The sequence below is a fragment of the Empidonax traillii genome, unplaced genomic scaffold (genome assembly GCF_003031625.1).
Source record: "Empidonax traillii isolate 1590-97213 ecotype Southwest subspecies unplaced genomic scaffold, ASM303162v1 scaffold355:size2308892, whole genome shotgun sequence".
NCBI classification, from domain to species: domain Eukaryota; kingdom Metazoa; phylum Chordata; class Aves; order Passeriformes; family Tyrannidae; genus Empidonax; species Empidonax traillii.
This window is the reverse complement of record NW_020955548.1, coordinates 845582-869602: the sequence shown is the minus strand read 5'-3', so window position 1 is coordinate 869602 and position 24021 is coordinate 845582. Positions and strand designations below refer to the sequence as shown.

General features: G+C 39.3%; 1 protein-coding gene across 1 annotated transcript; it reads left to right on the top strand.

Moving 5' to 3' along the window:
* The first annotated feature begins 122 nt into the window (after nt 1-122).
* Nucleotides 123-23971, top strand: PIP4P2 (phosphatidylinositol-4,5-bisphosphate 4-phosphatase 2). The gene is made up of 7 exons (XM_027892496.1): nt 123-347; nt 6156-6304; nt 7652-7758; nt 9450-9573; nt 15657-15709; nt 21910-22000; nt 23135-23971. Exons 1-7 carry the CDS (start codon nt 242-244, stop codon nt 23276-23278), a joined length of 774 nt encoding a protein of 257 aa, XP_027748297.1. The 5' UTR covers nt 123-241; the 3' UTR covers nt 23279-23971.
* The last annotated feature ends 50 nt before the right edge of the window (nt 23972-24021 follow it).

The following is a 24021-nucleotide window of genomic DNA, read 5'->3' as shown; positions in this document are numbered from 1 at the left end:
ACAGAAGAAGGTTGCTACGTTCCTCCTGCAGGCGCCGCCCCCGGCCCGCCCCGCTCATTAGCCCGTGCCGGGGGGCGGCCGGCCCAGCTCCCGCCCCGCAGTCCCTCCTCCCCGCCCCGCTCCCATTCATTCCCAGCCCCTTCCTCTGCGTTCCTTCTCCTTCCCTGGCGCCGTCGGTCCGGCCGCCTCCCCGCCCCACGCCGAGCGCCCGGCCGCGGGCAGGGCCCTCCGCGCCGCAGCCATGGCCGCCGAGGGGGTGGACGAGCGCTCCCCGCTGCTCTCCGCGCCCGGCTCCGGCAATGTCACCCCGACCGCGCCGCCCTACCTGCCGGACAGCAGCCCCCGAGGTAAGGCTGTGCCGGGCGGGGGGCGGCAGGGCCCTGGGGGCGGCGGGGCTGGCCCTGGCCCTGTCGCTGGCGGCGCGGGTGCGGCGGTGCGGGGGCTCCCCCGCCTTGGCCGGCGAGGGGCGGCGGGGCCGGGCCGGGGGAGCCCCCGCCCTGCCCCGGCTGGGGGGCCGCGGGTGGGAACAACAGGTAACGCCGCGCAGGGCCGGCTGTAGGCCCTGCTCCCCGCCGTGCTCCCCGGCCTCGGCGCCTCAGCAGGAAAAATAAGAGACATTAAAATAATTGTTTGCAGGGGCAGAACAAGCCCGAACCGGTCTGCTTATTATAACTCTCTTCGCATGTCGCAGCTTGCAGAGTGATTGTTGGACTTGGGTTTCCCCCCTTAATTAGGAACAGGATTAGGTGGAAGGTGCCGAGCTGAGCTGGGGAGCAGCGCAGGGGCTGTCGGCGGTGTCAGGGCTGTGCCTGCCATCGCAGTGCCACAGCCCAGAGGTGCCCAGCTGCCGTCGGCCCTTCTGCCGGCAGGCGGACTGAAATAGCGAAGGGGCTCAGTGCAATGTGGTAGTTGAAGTCCAAAACCACTAGGATGTCCTTGCAAACGCGTTTCAAGGCCGTAGCTGGCTTTGGCTTTATTTTTAAAGCAAGTCAGGTACTGTGGTTCCAAATTTGTAATCGTGGCATAATTATATGGTATTATCTTTCTTGCACAGACTTAAGAAAATCATCTTGTTGATCAATACTGAATATTTAATAAGTAGGTGAAAAGATTTTACTAAGCAAATATAAATCAGGATGTTTACAAAGTACATTAGTAGATTTTTTTGGTTTAGGTTTTTTTTTCAGTTAAATGTTTTAGAGCAGAAAGTGAGGTGTTGGAGAAAGCTGAAGGAACAAAGAATCAATAAGATTAGAATAGCTTTGCTAGCAGTAGCCTTTAAAATGTAAGATTACAATCCTTATCTCAGTAGCTCCAGTGTGTTAGTCTTGGGGATTTCTATGTAATTGTATATATTTATGACATGTATGTAACTAGAGTGAGTGAGCATCTATCTCTTTAGAATAATATTTAAACTTATGGAAAGCTAGGCCTCTTTGTCTTAATATGAAAATGTATTTGGACAAAGGAATATTGGCCTGAAAGTCAGTAGAGGTTGGGGTTTTTGTTTTGTTTGTTTTTTCCCTAATCAATTTGTGTAGAATTGGCATCATCTTCTAAGTTAAAAAAAAAAAAAATTCAGAAATCCAACTGAATTTAAATTCTGGTGTTTGATGGTTTTATTCTTAGTAGCCTTTATCCTGTAACAATTACTTTTGTATACATTTTGATCTGTTGGGTTTTTTTTACAAGTCTTTATAGATTTGAAAAGTAATGAAAATGCATTAGGTCAGTGACTCTCACCTGAACCCAGGGAAAAACTCATGACCTGCTAAGGAACTGGACCCCAGATTCTCATTTCAGTTGGTAGCTGTGTCCTGGTGAGCCTTCAGTGGGCATCTGTAATTCGTGGTAACTGGCTGGGCACCTGTGGTGGGGTGTGGTGTTTAAGATAAGTGGCTTGTTCCCAGAAGTGAGGAGGAACCAACCCTAGAACTTTCTTAAACATCAAAGACCTCTTTGTTCAGTCAGTCCACGGACAAGCATACTAGGTAGCACTTCAAAACTGCTCTACAGCACTTACAAAAAGATAACTGCAGAACAAAATCTTACAGAATTGTGATATAGACCCAGTAGCTCCACTTTCCTTGCTCCGTTTTCCTTAGTGAAAGGATATAGGCAAACTAAACCACCTTTGTAGCTAACAGGCAGCCTTTCTCTCTCTAGCACAAGTCTAGATGTAGAGAGAAGAAGCATTCTTGTGGAAAGTTGGGGTTTGCTTCCAAACCTCCTACTGCAAGAGCGTCCATCTTTAACATCACCTGACTGGTGTGGTGTGGCACAGGAAGGAGGAAGAAGCTCTTCGCCCTTAAAACTACCACCTGAATGTACATTAATAGACTTATCCCTGTAATTAACTACTGTGCCCAGTATGTCATCCTGAGCTTTGAGAGGCCATGGTTGTTGGACTGCAGCTGGGACCTAGCTGACCCTTTTCAATGCAAGCTGGTTGAATTCTGGTAATGGCTCAGTGTTTGTTCCTTATGATGGAAGCAAGCAAGAAAAATCTTTTTAGTGTGGATGCAGGCCAGAGTATTTGAAAAACTTTTCACATAGACAAAGGGTGGAACTGTCAGCTCTGCTCTCTGTACTAAGGTGGTTATTCAATGCCTTTTTTTTTTGTTTTGCTTTGGTTTTTTTTAGCCCCCCTTCCCTCAGGCTTTCTTAGTTCTTAACTACCTATCTGACATAGATCACTTAATTTTTTCCCTCACCCACACCCTCCTAAGTCATAATAAAGAATTATTTTTTTTTTCTAAATCAAAGAAACAAAACAAACCCATTTGTTTGTTTTGCAAGTGGTTTTCTGTGGTTTCCACCCTTCAAATACCAAGGGAGGAAAGTGCACGAACACCACAAGGAATTTCTCAGGTTGAATATGGGATATCTTCCATTGCATTGCTCTACTGTGGGGGTGAGAAGGGACTCAGATGTACTGCATTGTAGGGCATTTTGCTAATCTTGCTGAACTAATTATTGTTTAATTTTCTTTATTTTTTTAAAAGAAAAATGATAATATAGCTGCAAATTGGTATGTCAGCAGCAGGAAATTCAGTGTCTCATTAAATGTCTCCTGGTGTGTATGTGAACCTTGCCTATAATCCAGTCATGTCCAGCGTGACAGACCTTTATGAACTGATTTTAGGTATTATAGTTAGCCTGAAATTCAAGCTGTCAAAAAAAAAAAAAAAAGGTCATACCAAAGTATCTTAATGTGCTTTGAAACTTTTTTATTAAGGAGTAATAAGCAGCAAACTCTGAGAAAATGCCTTTATTTTCCTTTTCACCACCCCTACCCCCTCACCCTCTCCAATATACTTTTCTTTAAACTTAATTCTGGTGGCTTTCGCTGGTTTAGTTTTTTGGAGCTCTTCCAAATGCACGTTTTCTTTAAGCATGAGGGTTGCAGTGCCAAGATACCTCCGGCTTTCTGCTCCATAGCAAATGTCATTTGCTGCAGCACCACTCTGAAAAGCAGCCATTATTTGCTTGCTATCTGATATTTGCTGAGCCAGCAGGACAGGAACAGCGAGGCTGCTTACCTGGAAGCCAAGCAGCTCCGGTATGAGGCTGGAGAGGTGGCTGGCAATGTCTGTAGGAGCTCATGTACCTCAGTTAACCAGCTTTCAAACTCCTAAGAATTGTCACTTAGAAATAGGGTATAGAAAATTATATATGTCTAGAAGGGTGTAGTTACCAATTTCTAAAGTATTCCAGGATCATGGAAAGCTGAAAGACTGGGGACTGTGTGTCTGTTTTTACGCTCTGATACCCTTCAAGATATTGTTTACCTTTCCTCAGTACTGCTGCCCTGTTCCTAGCTGACAGAGTGAAGAAGTTGCACTTTAAATGGAGAGGACAAAGTGAAAAAGTTCTGAAACACAATTGTTGCTTTTCAGAAAAGCACCCTTAAAGCTGGGAGTGAACTGTAGGGGTGTCTTAACAGAGTTTGATATGTGGTCTGCTGAATGTGTCTGTTGTTCTATTGCTACCTTTTTCCCAAGCCAGAAAGTGTCAGCTGCTCGCTGCAGGAGCAGTTAAGCAGCCTGCTGACTGCCAAACCCCCTTGCAGCAGCCTTGACTTTATCACTCGTGGCTAAGACACTGCTGTTCCTATCGTCCAAAGCTCTAACCTGGTTTCTGCAGTAATCTAGTAGACTTGAGGTTGTTTCTATTTGCCAAAGTGTGTGTGGATTGGGGTTTTTTCTTGTGTGTGTTTGTTTGGTTTGTTAATATCTTGTAATATCTCCTGTCCTACATGTGGCAGTCTTACTTAAAATAGGATATCATAGTACTGCCAAATATTGTAGGATTTTTTTTGTGTGTGTGTGTTTTTTTTTGTTTTGTGTTTTTTTTTTTCTTCTAAATGCTGCATTTTTTCAGAACATAATTCCTCAGAAACAGAAGAAGTCACAGCATTGTTACCTGATATCTCATAATGATGTTGGCTTCTCTAACTGGTATGTCAAAGTTGGAGGTGTGAAGTTCACTTGCTCAAATAAGGGAGAATAAATGTGTGTCATGACTTCAGAAATGTATTGCTGCATATAAGTTAATTTTTTTCTCATCTGAAATAATTCAAGTATGTTGGATATGATTCTTTTGAAGGTATCCACTGTTCTCTTGCTGCCTCTGTGAGTTAAAATCAAACACAGGTCTGGGTCATTTGTAGACCAAGTAGCAAAGAGAGAGAGAGAGAACACTGAACAGCAATGCTGCTTCAGAGGTGTGGGATGACTTTTGGATTTGAAGGGCAGGCAGGGTTTTTTATATCCCTCCAGCTTTTGACGTTCACTTTAAGACAGGGTGAAGGAGTGATGAGTGCTTTCTTACATGCTTAAATTTAATACTTGGGCTTGTCAGCTTTGATAGCAGCCTGTGATTTCCCTCGCCACCCTCCAGCAGATACTGTTCTGTTCAGTCCTGTTGGTAAACTGAAAGTAGGCTCATCTCTCATTGCTGCTCTGAAGAATTCATTAGCTACTTGGATGTAATTTTTAAAAAGCTTACTGAAGTCCAAGGCTGCAGGTATTTCAAACTACTAGTATTAAAAAAAGCTAACTGTGAACTGTTGAATATGCCAATTCTCTGTTTGCTTGCCTGAAGAGCCCTGAACTTGAAATAAAAGTTGGTGCTTTTACATGCCAAATAATTGTCATAATAAGCTTGTGAGAGATTGCTGTGTTGAATTATTTTCATTCCATAGATTCTCAAACTTCAAAGGGTCTTTAGTGTTTCCTCCCTGTTGCATTGTGGCCTCAAGACTGGCAAAGTTGAAGTTTGCTCTTCCACAGAGGCCTAAGGCCACTATACCTTTCCCTGTGTTAGCCTGTCCTAACTGACTAAAGACCACCTTGTGCATCCATACATTGGCTCTTGGATAAGAAAAATATGTGGAACCCTTAAAAGCAGAAACTCTGACTTCATCTTTTTTTTTTTTTTTTTTTTTTTTTTTTTTTTTTTTTTTTTTTTTTTTTTTTTTTTTTTTTTTGTTTTTTGTTTTTTGTTTTGTTTTCCAAAATAGTGCTGTTGTTGCACTCAAAAAAGCAGCACTTCATGCCACTTCCCGTTCAAGATCTGTTTTCTTTACAGGACTGTTCTGTGTTTTTACCTGTGTTTTAGTATTGATTACTATATGTTAAACACTTGTCTATGTTTCAGTCTTTTCAGATGTTTGTAAAGGCTGTTTATGACTCCTTTGCCTACCTGTGTCTTGTTTTATTTTCTGGGTGTTCTGTTTTTTTTTTCTTCAAAAGCCAGTCCCTAATTGCTACTAATCTGTAGTAGGTCTGGGGTTATTTTTTTCACAGTCTTCAGAAATTACAGGGGTCAGAAAAGTTGGTAAGAAAATAAAGTTGCATAGATGAGCGTTTTGTTGGATCCTCATTTCTGGGGTGATTTAGCGTATTGCTGTTTGTGCTGCTGGTTTGCTTTGCTTACAGCTATGGCTGATGTTTGTGGACACAGAAGCTATGGAGAAGGGGAATGCAAACTTAGGTTTGTCTTTTGTTTATGCTAACCATTAACTTTGAGTTGTTTGGGGGGGTTTTAATATTTTTTTTTCTTTTTTTGAGACTGTGACGTAGGGACAACATTTGCCGAAAGTATTTTAGGATCCTCTAGTGTTTCAGCTGAGATTTCCTTATCTCTTGCAGCAGAGCTTCCTCCTCCATACACTGCCATTGCAAGTCCAGATGCCAGCGGTGTTCCTGTAATAAACTGCCGCGTGTGCCAGTCGCTAATCAATTTGGATGGCAAGCTACACCAACATGTGGTTAAGTGCACAGTTTGCAATGAAGCTACGGTAAAATGGATTTTTAGCATTTTCTTTTTTGTGGAGGGAAGCGGGGGGAGGCTGAAGTATGTGGCTGGTGGAATTCATGTCCTCACCTACAAAAGGTGAGTCCCTTCCTGCCATCCCCGCTAAGAACCTGTCAGCCCAGCTGACTGCTGGTGTAGCTGGCGTGGAAGCTCCAGCAAGGGTTGCTGGCACAATAAATCTTCATTGAACTGGCTGTTCAGGATGTCTCCTGAGGAGGACAGAAAGCAAAGATGTCATTTAAGTAATTACCCTTCTGTATAGAAGGATGAAATTGGTTTTGATGGGACAAAGAGAAAAGTGGCAGACGAGCAAAGTAACTACCCCATACCTTTCCCTGGATGTATGCCTTCCTCCTGCAGTACTATTCAGTTAGTTGTTTAGCTTGCCAGTAGACTACAATACAGCAACTTTGAAATGCATAAGTTGTAGGTTCTTTTCCAGTGATCACAGACCTTTTTGTTTCTCCTTCTCTTTTCTTAATTCAAGTCTTCACTATTTAGCTCCTGCTTCTATTTTCTTTTTCCTGCCAGTTTTAGTTTCAGGATCTGATACTGCAGCGTTCCACAGCTATTGGAAGCACTTGTATGAAAAACACAGGATTGGATTTATTATATGAAAAGGACTTTAAATTATGTCCGGAAGGCAGGAAGCCTTAAAACTGCGGGAAAACTTTTTTTTCCCCCCACTTGAAAGAGAGAGTAGAGAACCTACCATTGAAATTCACTTTCCCTGCAGATATATAATGTTTCAAACCAAAATATCTTGCAGCTTTTGAATTGCTGTATGAAAGGAACACTGAAACTGGACTCCCAGGTTGGAGAAGGATAATTTCAGTACAGTTTAAAGTAAGATTAGAGTACAGTGGTGTCTACATGGCCCCTTAGTGACTGAGAACCAGACTGTGATCCTTTCACTGTTGAATGAAACCATTGTACCAAGCAAGGAGACTTGTTTGAAGTTTTGACTGTTTTTTTTTTTTTTAAATATACCACTCCTTAAGCTCACATTTAAAAAAAATGAAACTGAACTGAAACCTTGAAATTTTCATTGCTAAAATATGAATTTTCTTTTTTTCCCCTGAGTTTGCAGAATCTCGTATTTTTTCTATTGAGGAAATTTTTACTTCTTTTTCTGGGAAGAGAGAAAAAACTTCTAATTTTGTCTTGACTGTGAAGTTTCCTCTGTAAGAGGAACTGTATTTCTCTGTTAGCAAGAACTTGTCACTGAAGTTGTTCTGCTTTGTCATACTGTTATGTGGAAAAAAGTGAATTGCGATGACTTCTGATGTGTGTTCTCTGGTGGTTGTGTTGGTCTTTTTTTTTTGTTTAGCCAATCAAAAACCCTCCTCCAGGGAAGAAGTATGTTAGATGTCAATGTAACTGTCTCCTTATCTGTAAGGATACGTCTCGGAAAATAGGCTGTCCAAGACCAAACTGGTAAGAATAAAATGCTCTAAGTGCATTGTGATAGTTTTCTTTAAAGCAACACCTCTCTTTGTGTTAAGTTTTTATAATTAAAAGAGGTTCAAGCCTGGACCTCTGTATGTGGACACTTAACAGAGCAGTACTGAATTACTACAGACAAAGATAGTGCTGGTGTCAATTTTGAATATTTTTTTTTTTAAGATTAAAGAGGAAAAAAGTTTCATGTTCTTCTATTTAGGATTAGTCTCAGATGTGTGTGTCCCTTTTTATCTACTTCATAAGAAAAAAAATTATGTAAAGAACAACAAAGAAGAAAATCCACTTGTGTTTCTGGGACTTAACATTCACAATTTTTTGCAGATTTAATTATTGTAAACACACAGGATGCTCCCTTCGCTTAGTTCAGAGCAGGGACTCTAGAATGAAATGGGAGAGGAAGCAGTAAGTTGGCTTCAGTCCTGTTCTCCCTCCTGTTTATGCTGAGTTTTCATTTTCCTCTCAGTTCTCGACTTTTGGTGTTAAAGATCCCACCAAGGTAGGAGTAGTTTAATTATAAGTGGTGCAGCTCTAACAGGAGAAATGGAGATGAAGGCTAAGTCTGCAGACACATGAACAGAAACTCTACCACATCAAGTGCCATAGCCACCAGTGTATTGGCTGTTGTGGTTTTGAAACAGTTTGAGACTTGTGGGAATTTTTTTTTTTTGCTAATGCCGTGTTGGGGAGGAGTTCAAAACATTCCAAACACTTTCTCAGAGTGCAAGAACTTTCATGGGATACTTCAGTTATAATATATCACATGGTTGGTAACTAAACTGAATCAGAAACTCTGTAATTTTATTAAAATAATTTCAAAAGCATATATCTCGGCAGTTTCCCTAAGATAGTCTATGTATTTATCTTGCTAGAAAGTGAGCAAAATTGGTGTACTTTGAGAGAGTGAGTTGGGAGTAAGACTCTAGATTGAAGGGAGGCCATCCAGAATACAATTTTGGTTGTATATGGAGAGGGGCAGGGCAAATTAAATAATGCTTTAGTTTTCCCCTTCGCTTTTTCATGCTAAGAAGTCTCATCCTCAGTCTGTTTTGAGTTGGTTAATTTGGTTACTGTCATTTTGGACTGACAAATTTTATAATTAAACTTGAAACACTTTAAATATAAAAGCAAATACTTACAAACTGTTTTTTAAAGTAAACTGGTTGCATTTAGTCAACCTGGAGTAGTTTTCTTAGTTTACTCAATTTGAGTTGAATTTTTACTGTATGAATGTGGAGATGCTGCTTATATTGATGTGATTGTCAGTAGTGTGGGAAGGAGAACTAGTTTATGGAAGAGTCCATACTCTTTCTACATGTTTCACATATGTATCTACATTGCAATTCATGGGCTTGATCAGGTTGAATATAAAGATTTCATTCTTCTGATGAGTGTTTCTGCCATATGCTGGCAAGTCTTCAATCTTTACAGGGTTCAGGCTTGTGTGGCTGATCTTGGAGTGAAAGAGAATGTTTTCAAAACTGAAAAGGAAAACACTTTGGAGTGAGACCCAAACCGGAAGCATCAACTGTTTTTAACAAGCAAATTGTTGTTAAAAAGTGTAAAAATATTTGGTAGCAAGTTGCTTAAATTGCTAATTGCTTAAATGCATCGTCCTTCTCTTTTACAAGTTTAATTAATATGTGTATCTAATGTTCTTAACACAGCAGACGCATCATTACTCTCGGTCCAGTAATGCTGATTCCAGAAGAGCAGCCAGCTCAGCCTGCCTTGCCAGTTCAACCAGATGGAACTAGAGTGGTGTGTGGGCATTGTGGAAATACGTTCCTTGTAAGTAAAGCACCAGATTCTCCTTCTCACCTCACTGGGCTATCCCTCAAGTTATTTGTTGTAAGCACTTTTAAGGAGTGTATTGCCTCACTCTCTGGCATCAGTGAGGAACTGTCTTCATATTGCTATGGATGTTTGGTCTGTATTTGGTTATCTTTACAAGCATTTCTAGAAAACTCTTAACAGTCTTTCTGTGTGTGGATGGATAAAGCTTAAAGTCTGTCTTAGTGCTTAGTGATGTGAGCGTGGACAGTGCTGGAAAAGGAAGTTATGCTTCCAGGTTTTGTTTATCTTGCAGTGGTGGCTGTGTTCTGCAGTGGCTAAGAGAGTGGTTCTGTCATTGCTGTTTATTGCTGAAATTGCTGAAGGCTCTTTACGGCACTTGCCCACTGGCATATCTGTCAGTTTTTACAGACTGGAGATTTTGGGTTATATGTGAGGCTGACAGTTTATCCCATTTTTTAAGTGGAAGGATGCAAGAATACTTTTTTGTTGTTGAACTGTTTGCAGCCTTCTAAATGGATAAGAGGCTGCCATACTTGTTAGCTTTAGCTTCAGCAGTGCTTGAATCTCTGTCAGGTTTGTGAATTATGGGAAATGGCTAAGATAAGTGGTACAGCTGAAGGAACCACACAGTCCTGACAGTGGTTTTACATTCCTGAAACAAAGGATTGTAAGATACATAAAGACCAGAGAATACTTGAGGAAAAAGGAGGCTTAGGGAATGGCACTCCATGTTGGCTTGTACCAGGGAGAGAAGGGTTTGTGTTGGGCTCTGTAATGGAGTAGATTTCTGCCTTCAAGTCTTTACTTCAGGTATATGGATCAGTGAGGTGCTTTAGTGGCTTAACCCTGGGCCATCCCTGCAACCACCACCCAGACCCCCTGCCTGGGTGGGGAGGAGAATTGGACAAAAGGCAAAACTCTTGGGTTCAGGTAAAAACAATTCAATGATTAAAACAAAAAAACCCAATACTACTAATAATGACAATAACAATAATAATAGTAATGAAAAGAGAGGGAGAGAGGAGTAAAACCCAAGAGAAACAAGTGATGCTCAATATAGTTGCTCACCACACGCTGACCGATGCCCAGCCAGTCTCTCAGCAGTGATCAGTGTCTCTCAGCCAACTCCCCCCGAGTTTATATATCAAACATGATATTCTGTGGTATGGAATATCCCTTTGGCCAGTTCAGCTCAGCTGTCCTGGCTGTGGTCTCTCCAGTTCCTTGTGCACCTGGTTTACGGGCAGAACATGAGAAACTGAGAAGTCCTTCACTTAGAGTAAATGCTACTTAGCGGCAACTGAAACATTAGTTTGTTACCAACGTTGTTACTGAATCTAAAGCACAGCACTGTACCAGCTACTAAGAAGAAAATTGATAATCCCAACTGAAACCAGGACAGGTGTGCTGTAGTGGCTTGACTGCTATAGTAGGTGGTGCAGTGGCTAAACCACAGCGTAGTCAATGCTGAGATCTGGGTTCGAATCCAGGTTAGGACACTCTCCGGGCAGATGGAGCTCGCTAGCCCTGTAAGGCAATCCATCTACGTCCTGAGGACCTCGCTGCCACCGTCCAAGCTCGCTTGGCCCCAGCAGATGAACCTCAGGATTAAAGGGTGGGCTCAGTTCCGCGCACACTGTGTCTCACCTAAAAAATCCAATGCGCAGGCTGGAAGGTGTAAAGACCTTCCCCGGTTCTTCGTTCGCGAAGAGACTGGCCATCATCAGGTGATGCATGCAGGAAGCAGGAAATGGCCCTTACACTTCTCTGCTTTTATTTTTTTCAGGTATTAGACATTTGAAATTTGATTATAAATTTACAGTAATGTGCTAACTGAAAAGCCATTAGAGAGATGTGTGAGAAATTTTCTGTCTGCTAATTCTGCCTATATATTGAAAACTATATATTTCTCTTAGAGCCCTTGCTGAAGAGCAGAAGTCAGCAACTGAAGGTAGCTGAAGTGGATTTTCTGCTTGCCTTTTTTTTTTGGTTTTTTTTTTTTTTGCCTATCTTTGGGGACTTTCATAAACATGGGATTTTTACTTGACTTGATTCCCTATTTGCTTTTTATAAGTACAGCCTAAATTACCTTTGTACTTTACACAGTGAACTACTTCAGGTGAAAATAAGGGGAAAAACCTAAACCCATAAAGGCTGTAACTACTTTTTTTTTTCCCTGTAACTACTAGATTATGCCTTAACAGACAAAGTTTTCTATTTTGGGATTTGTGCATGTGACTTCAGATATAATGATTGCTTTGGGGAACTGCAACATTTTGAACTTCATAGCTCTATCTGCCAGTAAGACCAATTTGTTGCTTTGTGGTACATTGAAAATTTCCAAATCATTAGAAATAGGAAGTTTGGTATTCTTTTTTGCTGAGTTATCAAGAAACAAACCCATTTTTTTCTCACTTCACACAGCTTTTCTATTAGACTTTTGCTTCTCTTGTTTTCTGTAATTAAGTCTGAGATTCTCCAAATAAAATTCTTAGTTAAAAGAAGTCTAGAAATTGCTTGGATTTCAGAGTGAGCAGAGAAACAACAACAAAAAAATTTAGCCAACCTGGAAACTTCTGTGTAGGTATTTCTGGCTTTTGCTATTTCCACACTGTAAAGAAGATACGTAATGCTAGATGCATCTCTCAGCAACTCAGTAGGTTATCCCTTTTACTTGGCAGTTAAAAAATTATTAAAATAGACAAGCAAAGCTAGAATCCCTGGGGTGGGAAAGTCAAATTGTCATTTGAATGTTCTGTATTCTTTTAAGTGTATCAACTTGTTGACCACTTTCCAATTTTTTTTTTTTTTTTATATGAAAACATCAGAATGAGCTGTGCTTTCCCTGCCCCTATACATGTGGGGGGTCTTTTTACAAATTATGAAAAGCACTCTCCATACTATGGAGTGCCTTAAAGTTTCTCTGTCTTAGCTGTCAGGCTTAGTACTAAAGTACTGATAGCTAAACTATCAATAGTTATTCACATTTTGTTAATGAGATCTTTTCTTCCCTTTGTAACCTGATGCAGGTTTTTTCTATGTTAAGATTTCCACTGTTTCTGGCAGATTTGGAGTTCAGACAAGTGGGAAATGGGGTAGAATAGAAAAGGAGGGCAGGTCATGGGTTTAACTGTTGCTAAATCACAATTTGATCTGGTTTGGGCTTTTTTGAGTGCTTCTGGAGTTGGGCTGTGACACTTACTGTTTCTGCCAGCAGTAAGTTATTCCCTGCAACCCCCCTCACCTCCTGAGAGACCTCTGCCTGTGATAGTTTGTGGCTGTCAGTGACTGAGTTGCCTTTGGAAATGGTGGTGGGCAAGGGAGGGCTGTCCCTGTGTTGTCCCTCTCTCTGCCATCTTCCTGCCACTGTCCTGCTTGCAGAGACCTTAAGGACAAGAAGTCAGGAGCAAGCTATGGAAGCCACAGGCTGTAGGCTAAGCACTGTGCTTTGTCAATTTAGTTTTTTTTTTTAACTATTCAAATATGAAAATTATTTCTTCTGAAATAATTGCATAGAAATCCCTTTAAACTTTTCAGGAAACTTAGATGAGTTTTAACCTGCACAAGTATTTTGCTCTCTCAAAGGACCTGAGGGGAGTGGAGGGGAAGCTTCTTTTGCAGAAGCAGCTGTATGTAGGACTCTGTGTGTGTGCATAGGGTTTTTCTTTCTCTTTTTCTTTTTTTTTTCCTCTTACATTAAATGCACTGAGGCTCAGAAGGAAAAAAAGTTTGACATGTTCTTCTGGTAATACCTTTGATGGATGTCTGGTTTTGTCCATAGCTGAAATGAAGAGCACTGGAATCCTTATTTCCTCATTTGTGTTTCAGTACATCTAAACAGGGATTTGGCTTATCACTTATTCTACTGTTTCATTTAGAAAAATGCAGTTTGTATTCTCAGCAGAGAGATAACTTCAAGTCACAGTAACATGAAATTTGTCATAACATGAATCAATATTAGGTACTGTAAAGCATTGCAATATGCGTAAAAAATACCAGCTTAAGCATGATTTTAACTACTTGTTAAACCCACCAAAGTTCCATGACTTAGAATATACATCAACATGACCTTTCCCACTGCTGATGTGATCTGAATTCTTGTAGTTTGAATGTCTTGTCATATTTTTGGTCTTTTTTCTCTGCAAATATTTTTGGTATGTGCAGAAAGCATCATAACAGTTAGTGCTTCTGTTACTTCCAGGTAACACTCTGTGAAAACAGATTATTGCTGCCTCTCTTTTCCATCTATACTTGAAGCCCAGCTCATGCATTTGAGTTATTAATAATTAGGGCTAATAATTAGAATCTTAAAAAAATTCTAGAAAGACCATTAACGAGTAACTTTGGAAATGGACTAGTCTACACTGTGATAAAGCTAATGTACAAAAGTGAAAGTGAAGCAGTCTATATCAAGAACTTATATTTTACCTATTTCTGTTTTCTGTTTCTGGATTTGTAGTTTCAAAAGCTGAAGTAACCCCTCTGATGAGGCCTGTCTCCATTCCCAGCACTGACAACTGCATCCAATTTCACTTTCACTATGTATAGAACTATAAGAAATTGAGTAGGCTTTTGACAGGGATGCAGGCAAATAACCTAACTTGCTCCTCTGCCAGGAATGTGGAAATAGAGTTAATACTCCTAAAAAGCTTTGCTCGGGTGGGGAGTATTACAGAAGTCTTAAGGGATAAAACAGAACTATGCTAAATCAGTTTGGCCAAGCCTTGTAAACAAATAATACCAGTTACATAGTTGTTCTTTAAATGTGTAATTGGGTACTTCAGGACTAGGAAAAAAAAAAAGGATTTCTTTTTCCCCCAAGCAAATAAAATTGAGAAGTAAATAAAACTGAGGGAGACCTTCAAGAGGCAGAAAAATGCACTCTAAATACTATTATATTTAAATACTACAGATTGAAACTTTACAGCAAAATTGGCTGATACTGGCAAAGACACATCCTCTTTCTTTACACATAAAATCATAAATATTTTCTTAGTTTAAATGGTGCTGTGCTGTAGGCTGGTCCTGTTTTCCATACAAGGGTGGGCTTTGATTTTGATTTGTGGTTCTAGCAGTTATAATGCTATTCACTTCAGTAGGCCAACTCCAGATTTCTCATAGAGATAAGGCAGATCCCAATGGAGGCGAGACACTGGTGATCTGTGCTGTGGCTTCTTCCCCTTCTAATAATTTGCAGTGTGACTTTTGCTAAAATCCAGAAGGAAGGGGAGAGGAGAACTACATTTCACCAGGAAAGCTGCAAACTAACCTCCACTTGAGAAAGGCAACAGAAGAGAGCTGCAATTATAATGTAACTTCTTAAAGGGTGAAGAAAAATAACCTTATCCCCTTGATCAAGGCAAACGTGTTTAAAATGCTTGTTTAATACTTCTGTTATCACAGAATGGAATTTAACAGAACATGCTGTTTTTAAATGAGTATATCACTATGTATTCCCTGGTTGAGGTAGTTCTAGGCACTGCTTTCGCTAAGGCTGTTTCCCACGTAGGTTTTTGTCTGTGCATGGAAGGTTATGACCATACCATGTACAGTTTTATATATCATCTTTTCAAAAGTCATGTAAGCCAACAGTGTTCTCTGCTTTAATGATATAAAACTTAGATGTCTGCTTTCTAAAATATTCTTTATCTAATCTTTCTGTGCACCCATAACTTAGTTTTCACAAATGATGCAAGGATTGGGGAAAGATGAGAAAATGCTCCCATTTGTAATTGTGCCAAAGAAAACACACTTATTTTGATTCAGGGTATATTCATAGCTGTTAAGTAAGAGAAAAAAACCAATATTATAATGTTGCCCGTACTATGCCTGTGGATGCAACCACATTACGTCAAGTGAATTTTGTAATACTAAGGCAAGTCATGGGAAATGTTCCCATGGAAATCCCAATCCTATGTTGCCACTGACAAAAGGGCATCCCATTTATGGAAGAAAGCAAGAAACAAGTCAAAGGAAGTCTGAGAAGCAAAATGTTTTCATAGTGACATTTAGGATGAAATGCAATAAACATTTTTTCAGGTCAGTTTTTCAACCTTTTTCTTTTGTTCTTTTTACAGTGGATGGAACTGAGGTTTAACACACTAGCAAAATGCCCACACTGCAAAAAAATGTAAGTTCTCTGGAAACAAGGTTATGTGAATTACTGTGAAGTTGCCAGTGTTTCTTCTGTAAAAGTCTTTGGAGTAAAATATGTCAGCTGTGCTGATTATTTTGCCATGGTCATCTGAACTTCAAGGCTAAAGTGCGTGTTGTGTGCACATGAATTCTCCACTCTTTACGCACAAATCAGTAACTTTGACAAATCTAACCTGCATTTATGAAAAGTCTGATTGAATTGATAGAGGCAAAAATAAGCTACTAACAATAGACAGGAATGGGTGCTAAAATTAACAAGTTATGTTCTTGAAATTTTACCTCTTCATGCAGTAGTAATCAGATGTCATCTTTAAATTTAGAGCTTTAACTGCCTTATTGTAAAGGGAGGAAAGGAACTAATCTTAATTTGAAAGAGGTTTTACTGATATTATAAATTCAACAACTAACTTGTGTTAAGCATTCTAATGCATGTTAAATGTTTATGAATTACTGTGGAATAACTTGTCTACTCATATGTTATGACTGTAATGAGAACAAGAAAAGGTAGGATACAAGAGCTGTAAGAGTTTGTTTTGGTTTTTTGGTTGGAGCTCTCTTTTTGAGTATTTGGCCTTTATTATTTGAGGTCAGGAATACTTAGTTTGAATTGTTGCTAAAAACTACACTACTAACATCAACTCAACCACGGGATGTGAAATAAGACTTAAATATTTCTTCAGAGACTTTTCATCCTGCTGATTTATTTAAATATTTGTCTTCCTTTGACAGGCAAGTGTGACTTCCAGTTAAAGGAGCAAATGTGTTTTCCACTGGGAATGGAGAACCACAGCTGTGTTGCATGTTGTAGGACAACTAGCAGGTCCCTCAGGAAGCAGAAGGCTTAGCATAAATGTACTGTAGGTGCGGGCATGACCTGGCCTTCAACAGTGATTGAAGTCTTTTATTGGAGTATTTGATAGAGAAGTCAGTCTAATGCTATGTTTAGCCTCAGGGGTGTAAGTGATCATGTGTGTAGTAGTGGATATGTTCTAGTTTGCTTAAGTCAAATAAACTCAGTCTTGGTGAGATGCTTCAGGGATTTTTTACAGACTGCAATTGCATTAAGTCTCTTTAGTCCTGAGGGAGGGGCAGATGTTTTGCTGTTTGGTTTGTTTTCAAACTAATTGCAGTTATGTTTTATATTTTATCATGTCACTCTTGATAGCTGACTTCAGCTTTTTTCTTGACTCTCCTTAGGTACAAAATTATTTGCTGTTTATTCTTAAAAAAAAAAAAAAAGGCAAAACAAAAACATCCAGCAAAAAACAACCAAACAAAAAACCCCAACCCCAGCAATAACAGCAGCAAAACAAACCACACTCCAGGCAACAGTCTGAAACTCCCACCATGTGATCTTTTGGTTTGTCTTCTGTTGATTAATGTTGCTTGTACTTTAAATTCCAGCTGGAGTCTAAGGTTTTCTCAGTGTCTCTGTCGATAAAGTGGAAAGTCGCTATCTGTATGTAAGGAAATGGGAGCCTCTCCGCAGTGCAATTTGTGATAATTACAGCTTGTGTGGCAACTGTATTGCAGAGCACAAAACTAATTTTAACAAGTGGGCATGTCTGCCCTTGGGCTGAGGATGCAAACTGTGGAATATTGTAATTTAGCCTTGGATGAGTTGCTTGGTGTTTTCCCGCATTTGAGATGCGATGGTCAGGAGTTCTGCACTTTCAGCAGCATAAACATTTTTAATACTTGGATTTAGGGCACAGCATAGGTGAGACAGAGCTTTGAGTCATGATGATGGAATAAATAACTGCAGTGACCTGCTTTCTCTTGTGTCTTTGTCAGAGGTCGTTGTAGCCAAGTAGTTAGAAGGGAATGTGGGGTTCTTTATTTCAGCTTATTAATGCAAAGCTTCTTTCATTAGTAGCTGAGTAGTCAGATGCAAAACTATTCATTCCTTCTGTTGACTCAGTGGATGACTGTCACTGAAAAAAGGATAGTGTAGACTAAGGCACAAGGTACCATGAATGACTGCTGCAGTAAGTTTTTCAAGGAGGCATCAACTGAGACTTTTAGATTCTCAAATAATTTTCACAACTTTGTTTCAAATGCTTTTAAAAGTGCACTGAATCTCTTCAGCAGTGCAGCAAATAGTTTGTTTGTGACCTCCTATTTGGTTGATGGAAACTAGATCTTAATATTAAGAATGTCTTTTAAAACTGCAGGGAAGATCAGGAGTTACAACGTGAAAAGGTCAATAATGAAAAAATGTTCAGGGAAAAATAAAATGATCGTGCCTCAGAGTATGTAAACAAAGGAATCTTTCATATCTGGATGTTGGGGGAAATAGGATCTTCTTATTTGTTTTTAGTCCCATCTATGTGCTGTCATTGTGGTTACAACTTTATTATTTTGCGAGAGAAAAAAAAAATGTCACAAAACAACTTGGGAAATACAGGAAATTAATTGTGATGCAGAGAATAAAATCACTTATTTAGTAAATGACCAAATGTCTTTGGAAGTAGAGTGTAAACCTGTCATGCCAGTATCGGTAAGGTGTTAGCAGAAGCCTTGGTGATGCAAAGTGGTTCAGCCTGTCTCAGGCCTTTAGTTGCATGTTATCCACTGCTTTGGGACAACAAATGTAGCTAATGAGGAAACTGTCATGATACAGCTTTATTTTATAATGACACCTAGGAATGGGAGAGAAACTGTTACTTTTTACTGATTTAGTGTTCTTTTGTATTGCAAAATACCAGATGTTTCCCAAAAGAGTGAGAGATTTAAGGAAGGTTTCTGGTATTTTTCTTGTTTAATGATGGAGAAGAAGCTGGAACTGTTCTTTTAATGTCTGCCGTTCTGTTTCCCAAGCTGTATATTAAATCATCTAGAAACTTCAGGATCATGAATTCAGTTACTAGAAAGAGAATTGATGCTACAAGTTATTTCAGATTTTCAAATCTTTTTTCCGTTAGAACCTACCTATTTTACTTTTTACAGTCTGACAAAACCATGAACCCTAATGAATTTATAACAGCTTTGCTCCATAAAGACTGCAGGACTTTTAGGAAAAAGAGAGATGATGGAATCCCGTCACTACTGTGGAGGCTAGTTTCAGCAGTGCTATTCACCTTCAAAATACTGGCATTATGATTTTCCTCTTAAAAACCCTCCTGAAAGCATGTCTGAGATCCTGGCTATAATTCCTATTATTTGGAGCACAAGAGACCCAGCATTCTTTCCTGTGCTACTTCTTTTATAGCCTTTGTCCCTTGTGGTGGTTTTTCTCTCTTTTAATTACTACCCAGTGCTAAATTGGCTCTGGTGTCTTTTATATTTGCTGCTGCTGCCCAAAAGTCTGGCAGGTGCCTTTGCTTCCTCAGCGCAGCTCAGAGACAAAGAACCACTGCCTTCTGGAGAGGTCTGTAGTGAGTTCCCTCACAGTCCCACAATGGAACTAATCAGCTGCTTCTGTGATGTAAAAATGTTCTTTTGATCCCAGATTTCCAAATGTGCTTGTCAAAGTTGTCGCAGTTGGTAGGTTTTGAGGTAGAGTTTTGGCTTTCTTTATTCAAAGTTAGTTTGGGGTTTTTATATGTAATTTGGAGTGGGTAGAGGGAAGCTTCACTATTTAGAGTGGGCCAGTGGCTAGTATCACTGTTGGAAGGTGAAAAATGAATTGTGGTTTATTTGGATTGCTAAATATTCCCAGGTCTGTTATGTGACTGTAGAAACTTAATATACTTATTTCATCTTTGCTTTCCATGGAAAGAGAAAAGCTGTTACACTTCCTTTTTGTGGTATTTGAGGTGATGGTTTCTCTCCCAGCCTTTCTTACTGTATAGGAGACAGAGCTTGAGAGAAATATGGATGGGAAATACACACAGCACCTGCAGTGTTATGATTACAAAAACAAGATCATAAGTCAGCTCTGAAACTGAAAATCTCTTTCTCAGAATTAACTTTGCCTCTGTGTGAGATGCACAGCATGGTGAATATCATGCATGTTTTAGGTGTATTGAACATGACATTTCTACCAGCTTATCTGACAGAATCCAGCTCTGTAATAGAATTAACTTTCTGAGTACGTAGCCAGGAAATCCTGCAAAGGAGGGAATCTAAGGTCAGTTTGGCAAACATCTCCTTGCTTTCCTTTCCCCTTTTATAAAAGTGCTTTTTGGTTTTGATTATTTTTCTCCTCATGTAACTTGCAATTGGACAACATATCCTTTTTCTGGAATGGCTGTAGGGTGGCTTTTGAGGGAGTGTGTAGAGGTGTGTGTGTGAGGATTGTAAGATACCATTACTTCCCCAACTGGGAATTCTCCCATACTGATGACACCACACATATCCCCCAATCCCATCCCACATGTGTATTTTAAGGTTTTTGGCAAAAAATAATTTCCCCATGGAAATTAATGAGCAGAACTGTTTTGGGACTTTTCCTGTTCTTCTGGAAATGACTTGAGTGGTCACTGTATTTCAACTCTTTGCCTTGCAAGATGAAGTTCAGTGTGTTAGCTTGAGGACTGTGATGGTGTGCATTTTTGGTTTGGTTTTTTCTTTTTTTTTTTTTTTCTTGGATCATTTTAGAAATTCCTTGTAAAGAAATAATGTTGGAGTAAAGCTGCTTAAACTCTGTTTGAAGGCTTTCTAAGATGAATGCTTAAAAAATTTTAGTCACATGCTAAGCATATGAGGCCTTACTATGTGGTTAATTAACTGGAGCCAGAAATTTGGTCAGTCATATGATGCATGTACTACTTTAATAGTTTAGCAGTGTTTTCTTCTGTTATGCATTTTTCTTAAATATGTTGAGCTATCATGAGATGAAAATTATTTTCCCTTGCATCCTTGAACACAGAATACAAGCATTCCATTATTTCCAAAGTTGTGTTGATCTCCCAGAGGATGGGATGAAGTAACTTAACCAATGATAGCAATACTTCAGGATGCTTCAAAACTACCTCTAATATAGATGGTGCATGTTTTTATGAAAGAACCTCTGCCTCTATAGTCCTTTTACTTGTGTTTCAATGAAATTAAATCATGTTCCTGTTTTCCTCATTAGTATAGCTGCATGTCATTGCAGATTTGTGACTCAAGATGTATTTGCTAAACAGTGCTAAGCTTCTGAAATAATTTTTCTAACCTGTAGTAAATAATGTAATGTTTTATTTGCATTTTATATCCTGTTTGACTGAAGCACTCTGATATCTTGATGCAGGAAGTAGAGACAAAACTGTCTGTCATGGAGTTCATAGTCCAGATGATGAGTGACATAACTTCCAGGGCATTTATTTACTTCGGTTGTCAGAAGTGATTTGAGCAGCTCATGTAACTTGTGGTAGAACTCTAAAAGAAATTGGAAAGTAAGAAGAACTTGTCATGTTTTTGAAGTTACTAAAACTGACTTAAAGACGTCTAAAGCATTTCAGTTTTTGGAGATGTTGAACATGGAAAAAAATTACACGTCTGTGACTAAAACTATTTGTGTTTACCTTCAAGAAACAGGACCGAGTTTAGCTACTGAACAGTACTGAGTGAACTGTTCCAGGAAATGGATAATGAAGGTTGTTATTAATGACATTTAGGGATAGTAAAAGTGATTTCCAGTCAATTAGATGCAGTGAATATACTAAGGCCTTATGCTGATGAATCGAGTCTTAAGGGTGTCTTGCAACCTACACAGAAGCTGCAAAGCCAACTTAAGTTTTGCAATCCAAAGGCTTTATCATCTGGTAGGACTTACCTGGGTGTGCTGTGGGCACAGAAGGTGGGACACACTCAAACTGTAGGTGTGACACCATTCTCTTTCTTGTAAGCACCTAGGTTTTTAGGTATTAGATAATCACCAATAGTTCCCCTTTAAAACAAATGTGTCTTGTACTTCGTAGTAAAATTTAGAATTTCCTTACAACTTTATAAACTTGAGATGGTGTATGTCACAAAACCACTGAATATTCTGAGTTGGCAGGGACCTGCAAGGATCATCGGAGTCCAGCTCTGAAGTGAATGGCCCACACAGGGATCAAACCCTCAATCTTGGCATTGTTAGCACCATGCTATAACCAGCCAAGATAATCTCAGGGTTGTGTGTTGCCATTCTCTTTCTATTCCCTTATTTAGTTACTATTGATGGCAGGGGTTGTTTTTGTGGTGTTTGTTATTTGGTTGGATGGGGGTATCTTTGTTTAATTTACAACATCATTTATTTCCTCACAGTTCATCTGTTGGAAGTGCACTGCCAAGGAGGCGCTGCTGTGCATATATTACAATTGGCATGATATGCATCTTCATTGGCGTTGGATTAACTGTGAGTGATGTCCTGTGATGTAATTGCAACTGTGTGCAAGGGTGTGTGATCAAAGGAGCTCTCTCAGTTCACTTGCTCTTTCTTCCCCAGCATTTGAGTAAACCTTCCTAAGTCTATGCTGTTTTTGTCATCTTAATGTTTTAATAAACAGTGGACTTAGCCAGAAAAATGTTTCTAAAAAAAAAAAAAAAATTATTCTGGCACTTTGAAAGTTACTTTGTTCTAATGTTAAATTTGACTCTTCACCTCTCTAAAACCTTCAGTTTTCTGAAAAATGGTTTACTTCACTGTAGAAATACTGAAATATCTTGCTCTTGCTAGAGCTCTCAAAGCTTCCACATTTCTAGAAATACATGTTGCTGTATAGCCAGGAATGTATGTTCCACTGCAGGTGAATGGGATTCCAAAAGCTAGAATTATGTATGTATTTGTAATTTGTATAAGCTATAAGGAGTAAAACCAGATAACAAGCTATCTAAAAATTAAAAAGCTCACACCCTTGTTGCTCTGCTACTTGGAAAACTGTCTAGTTTACAAGTATCTGGTACTGGTTACTAGAGCCAACTTTCTACCTGGCAATACCAGAAAAGTACATGTGAGGTATTACCTGCAGTGAATTTATGCATGTAATTCTCATTAGGCCTCTAAATTGCATTTTAACTTGAATAATTATTTATGAGTGAGCTTAAATGAGTTATGAAGGATTTTCCAGTTTCCCTAATAAAAAAAAAAAAAGACAACCAGAAATAAAACCAGGGAGAGATGGATTTTTTTTTCCATGACCTTACTGAGTTTAAAAATTATGTGGAAAAAAATTTCCCTGAGGTTTGTCCACAGGCTTGTGTGGCCTTCATCCTTGGGAGTTTTTTGGGATGCATCTGGGTTAAAACCCTGAACAACTTGGTCTGACCTTTGAGTTGACCGTGCTTTGATTGGGAAGTTGGCACTAGAGGTCTCCTGATGTCCCCTTCAAACTCAATTACTCTATGGTTCTGTAAAGTTAAGCTAATAAAGTATCTGCTTTGCCCTTCCCAGAGTTGAAAGGGTGCGGAAATGCTTCTCCTTAATGTAACTTGCCCTTCTCTGAAGAGCAAATAGTGCTGTGTGTTTGACACTTCTGTTTTCTCTTTTTAGGTTGGTACACAAGATTTCGCCAGGCGATTTCACGCAACATATGTTTCTTGGGCTGTTGCTTATCTCTTAGGTTTAATCTGCCTCATTCGAGCCTGCTACTGGGGAGCCATTAAAGTCAGTTATCCAGAGCACAGTTTTGCGTAGAGAAATTGTTAGGTTATAGATGAATGTCTAGTAATTCTGGATGTTACATCTTGGACACTTTTAAAACCTTTCCTGTAAGGATTACATTCTGTTCAAAGTAGTTTAAAGACTGGGGGTCTCTAAGAACAAATGTTCATTGCACTACATAATATGCAAATAGTTTGTTTTGCTGCTAGATTCCCTAGCTCTGAATACTAAAGCTGTGTTTACATGTTCATAACTCTGTCTTTATAGGCGTTGAATTTTATTTCAACAGTCAGTATTAAGTTTTACATTTCCTTTGTTATGTTAAAATCTGTCTGCCATTTTTCCAGATGATCAGTATAAGTTCAAAAGCAAGAGTGTTTATACGTGTTTCTACAGTAGCTTCACATTTGTACTTCACGTTTTAACTAAAATTATTCAAGTGGCTTGCTTTAAAATCTAAGCAATAAGCATTTTGCTTGAACTGCTTACTGTACCTTTTGCCTAAGATCATAGTGACCTTATTCAGGAAATGAAAGTTATGGGTGTACTTTAAAAGACTGACACTGTTGCTAGAGAGACATTTGTAAACACTGTATGCTTGGAGATTTTTCAGATAGAGAGATGCTATTTTGGTAGTCCAATTAAATTTCCATCTATCCAGGATTGGATTTCAGTTAGGATAAATGCTTTCTTCTTAAGGATCCTGGGACTGAGCTTTTGGTTTTGGTGTTTGTTTGGGGTTGGTTTTTTGTTTGTTTGGTTTTTTTTGTTTGTTT

What these genes read in the sequence shown, in the direction of transcription:
- PIP4P2 (XM_027892496.1), top strand. Translation starts at nt 242, where the DNA reads ATGGCCGCCGAGGGGGTGGACGAGCGCTCCCCGCTGCTCTCCGCGCCC. An exon ending in GGCTGTCCAAGACCAAACTG is followed by an intron (nt 7,759 to 9,449) that starts GTAAGAATAAAA and finishes TTCTTAACACAG; the next exon opens with CAGACGCATCATTACTCTCG. An exon ending in TCATTGGCGTTGGATTAACT is followed by an intron (nt 22,001 to 23,134) that starts GTGAGTGATGTC and finishes TTCTCTTTTTAG; the next exon opens with GTTGGTACACAAGATTTCGC.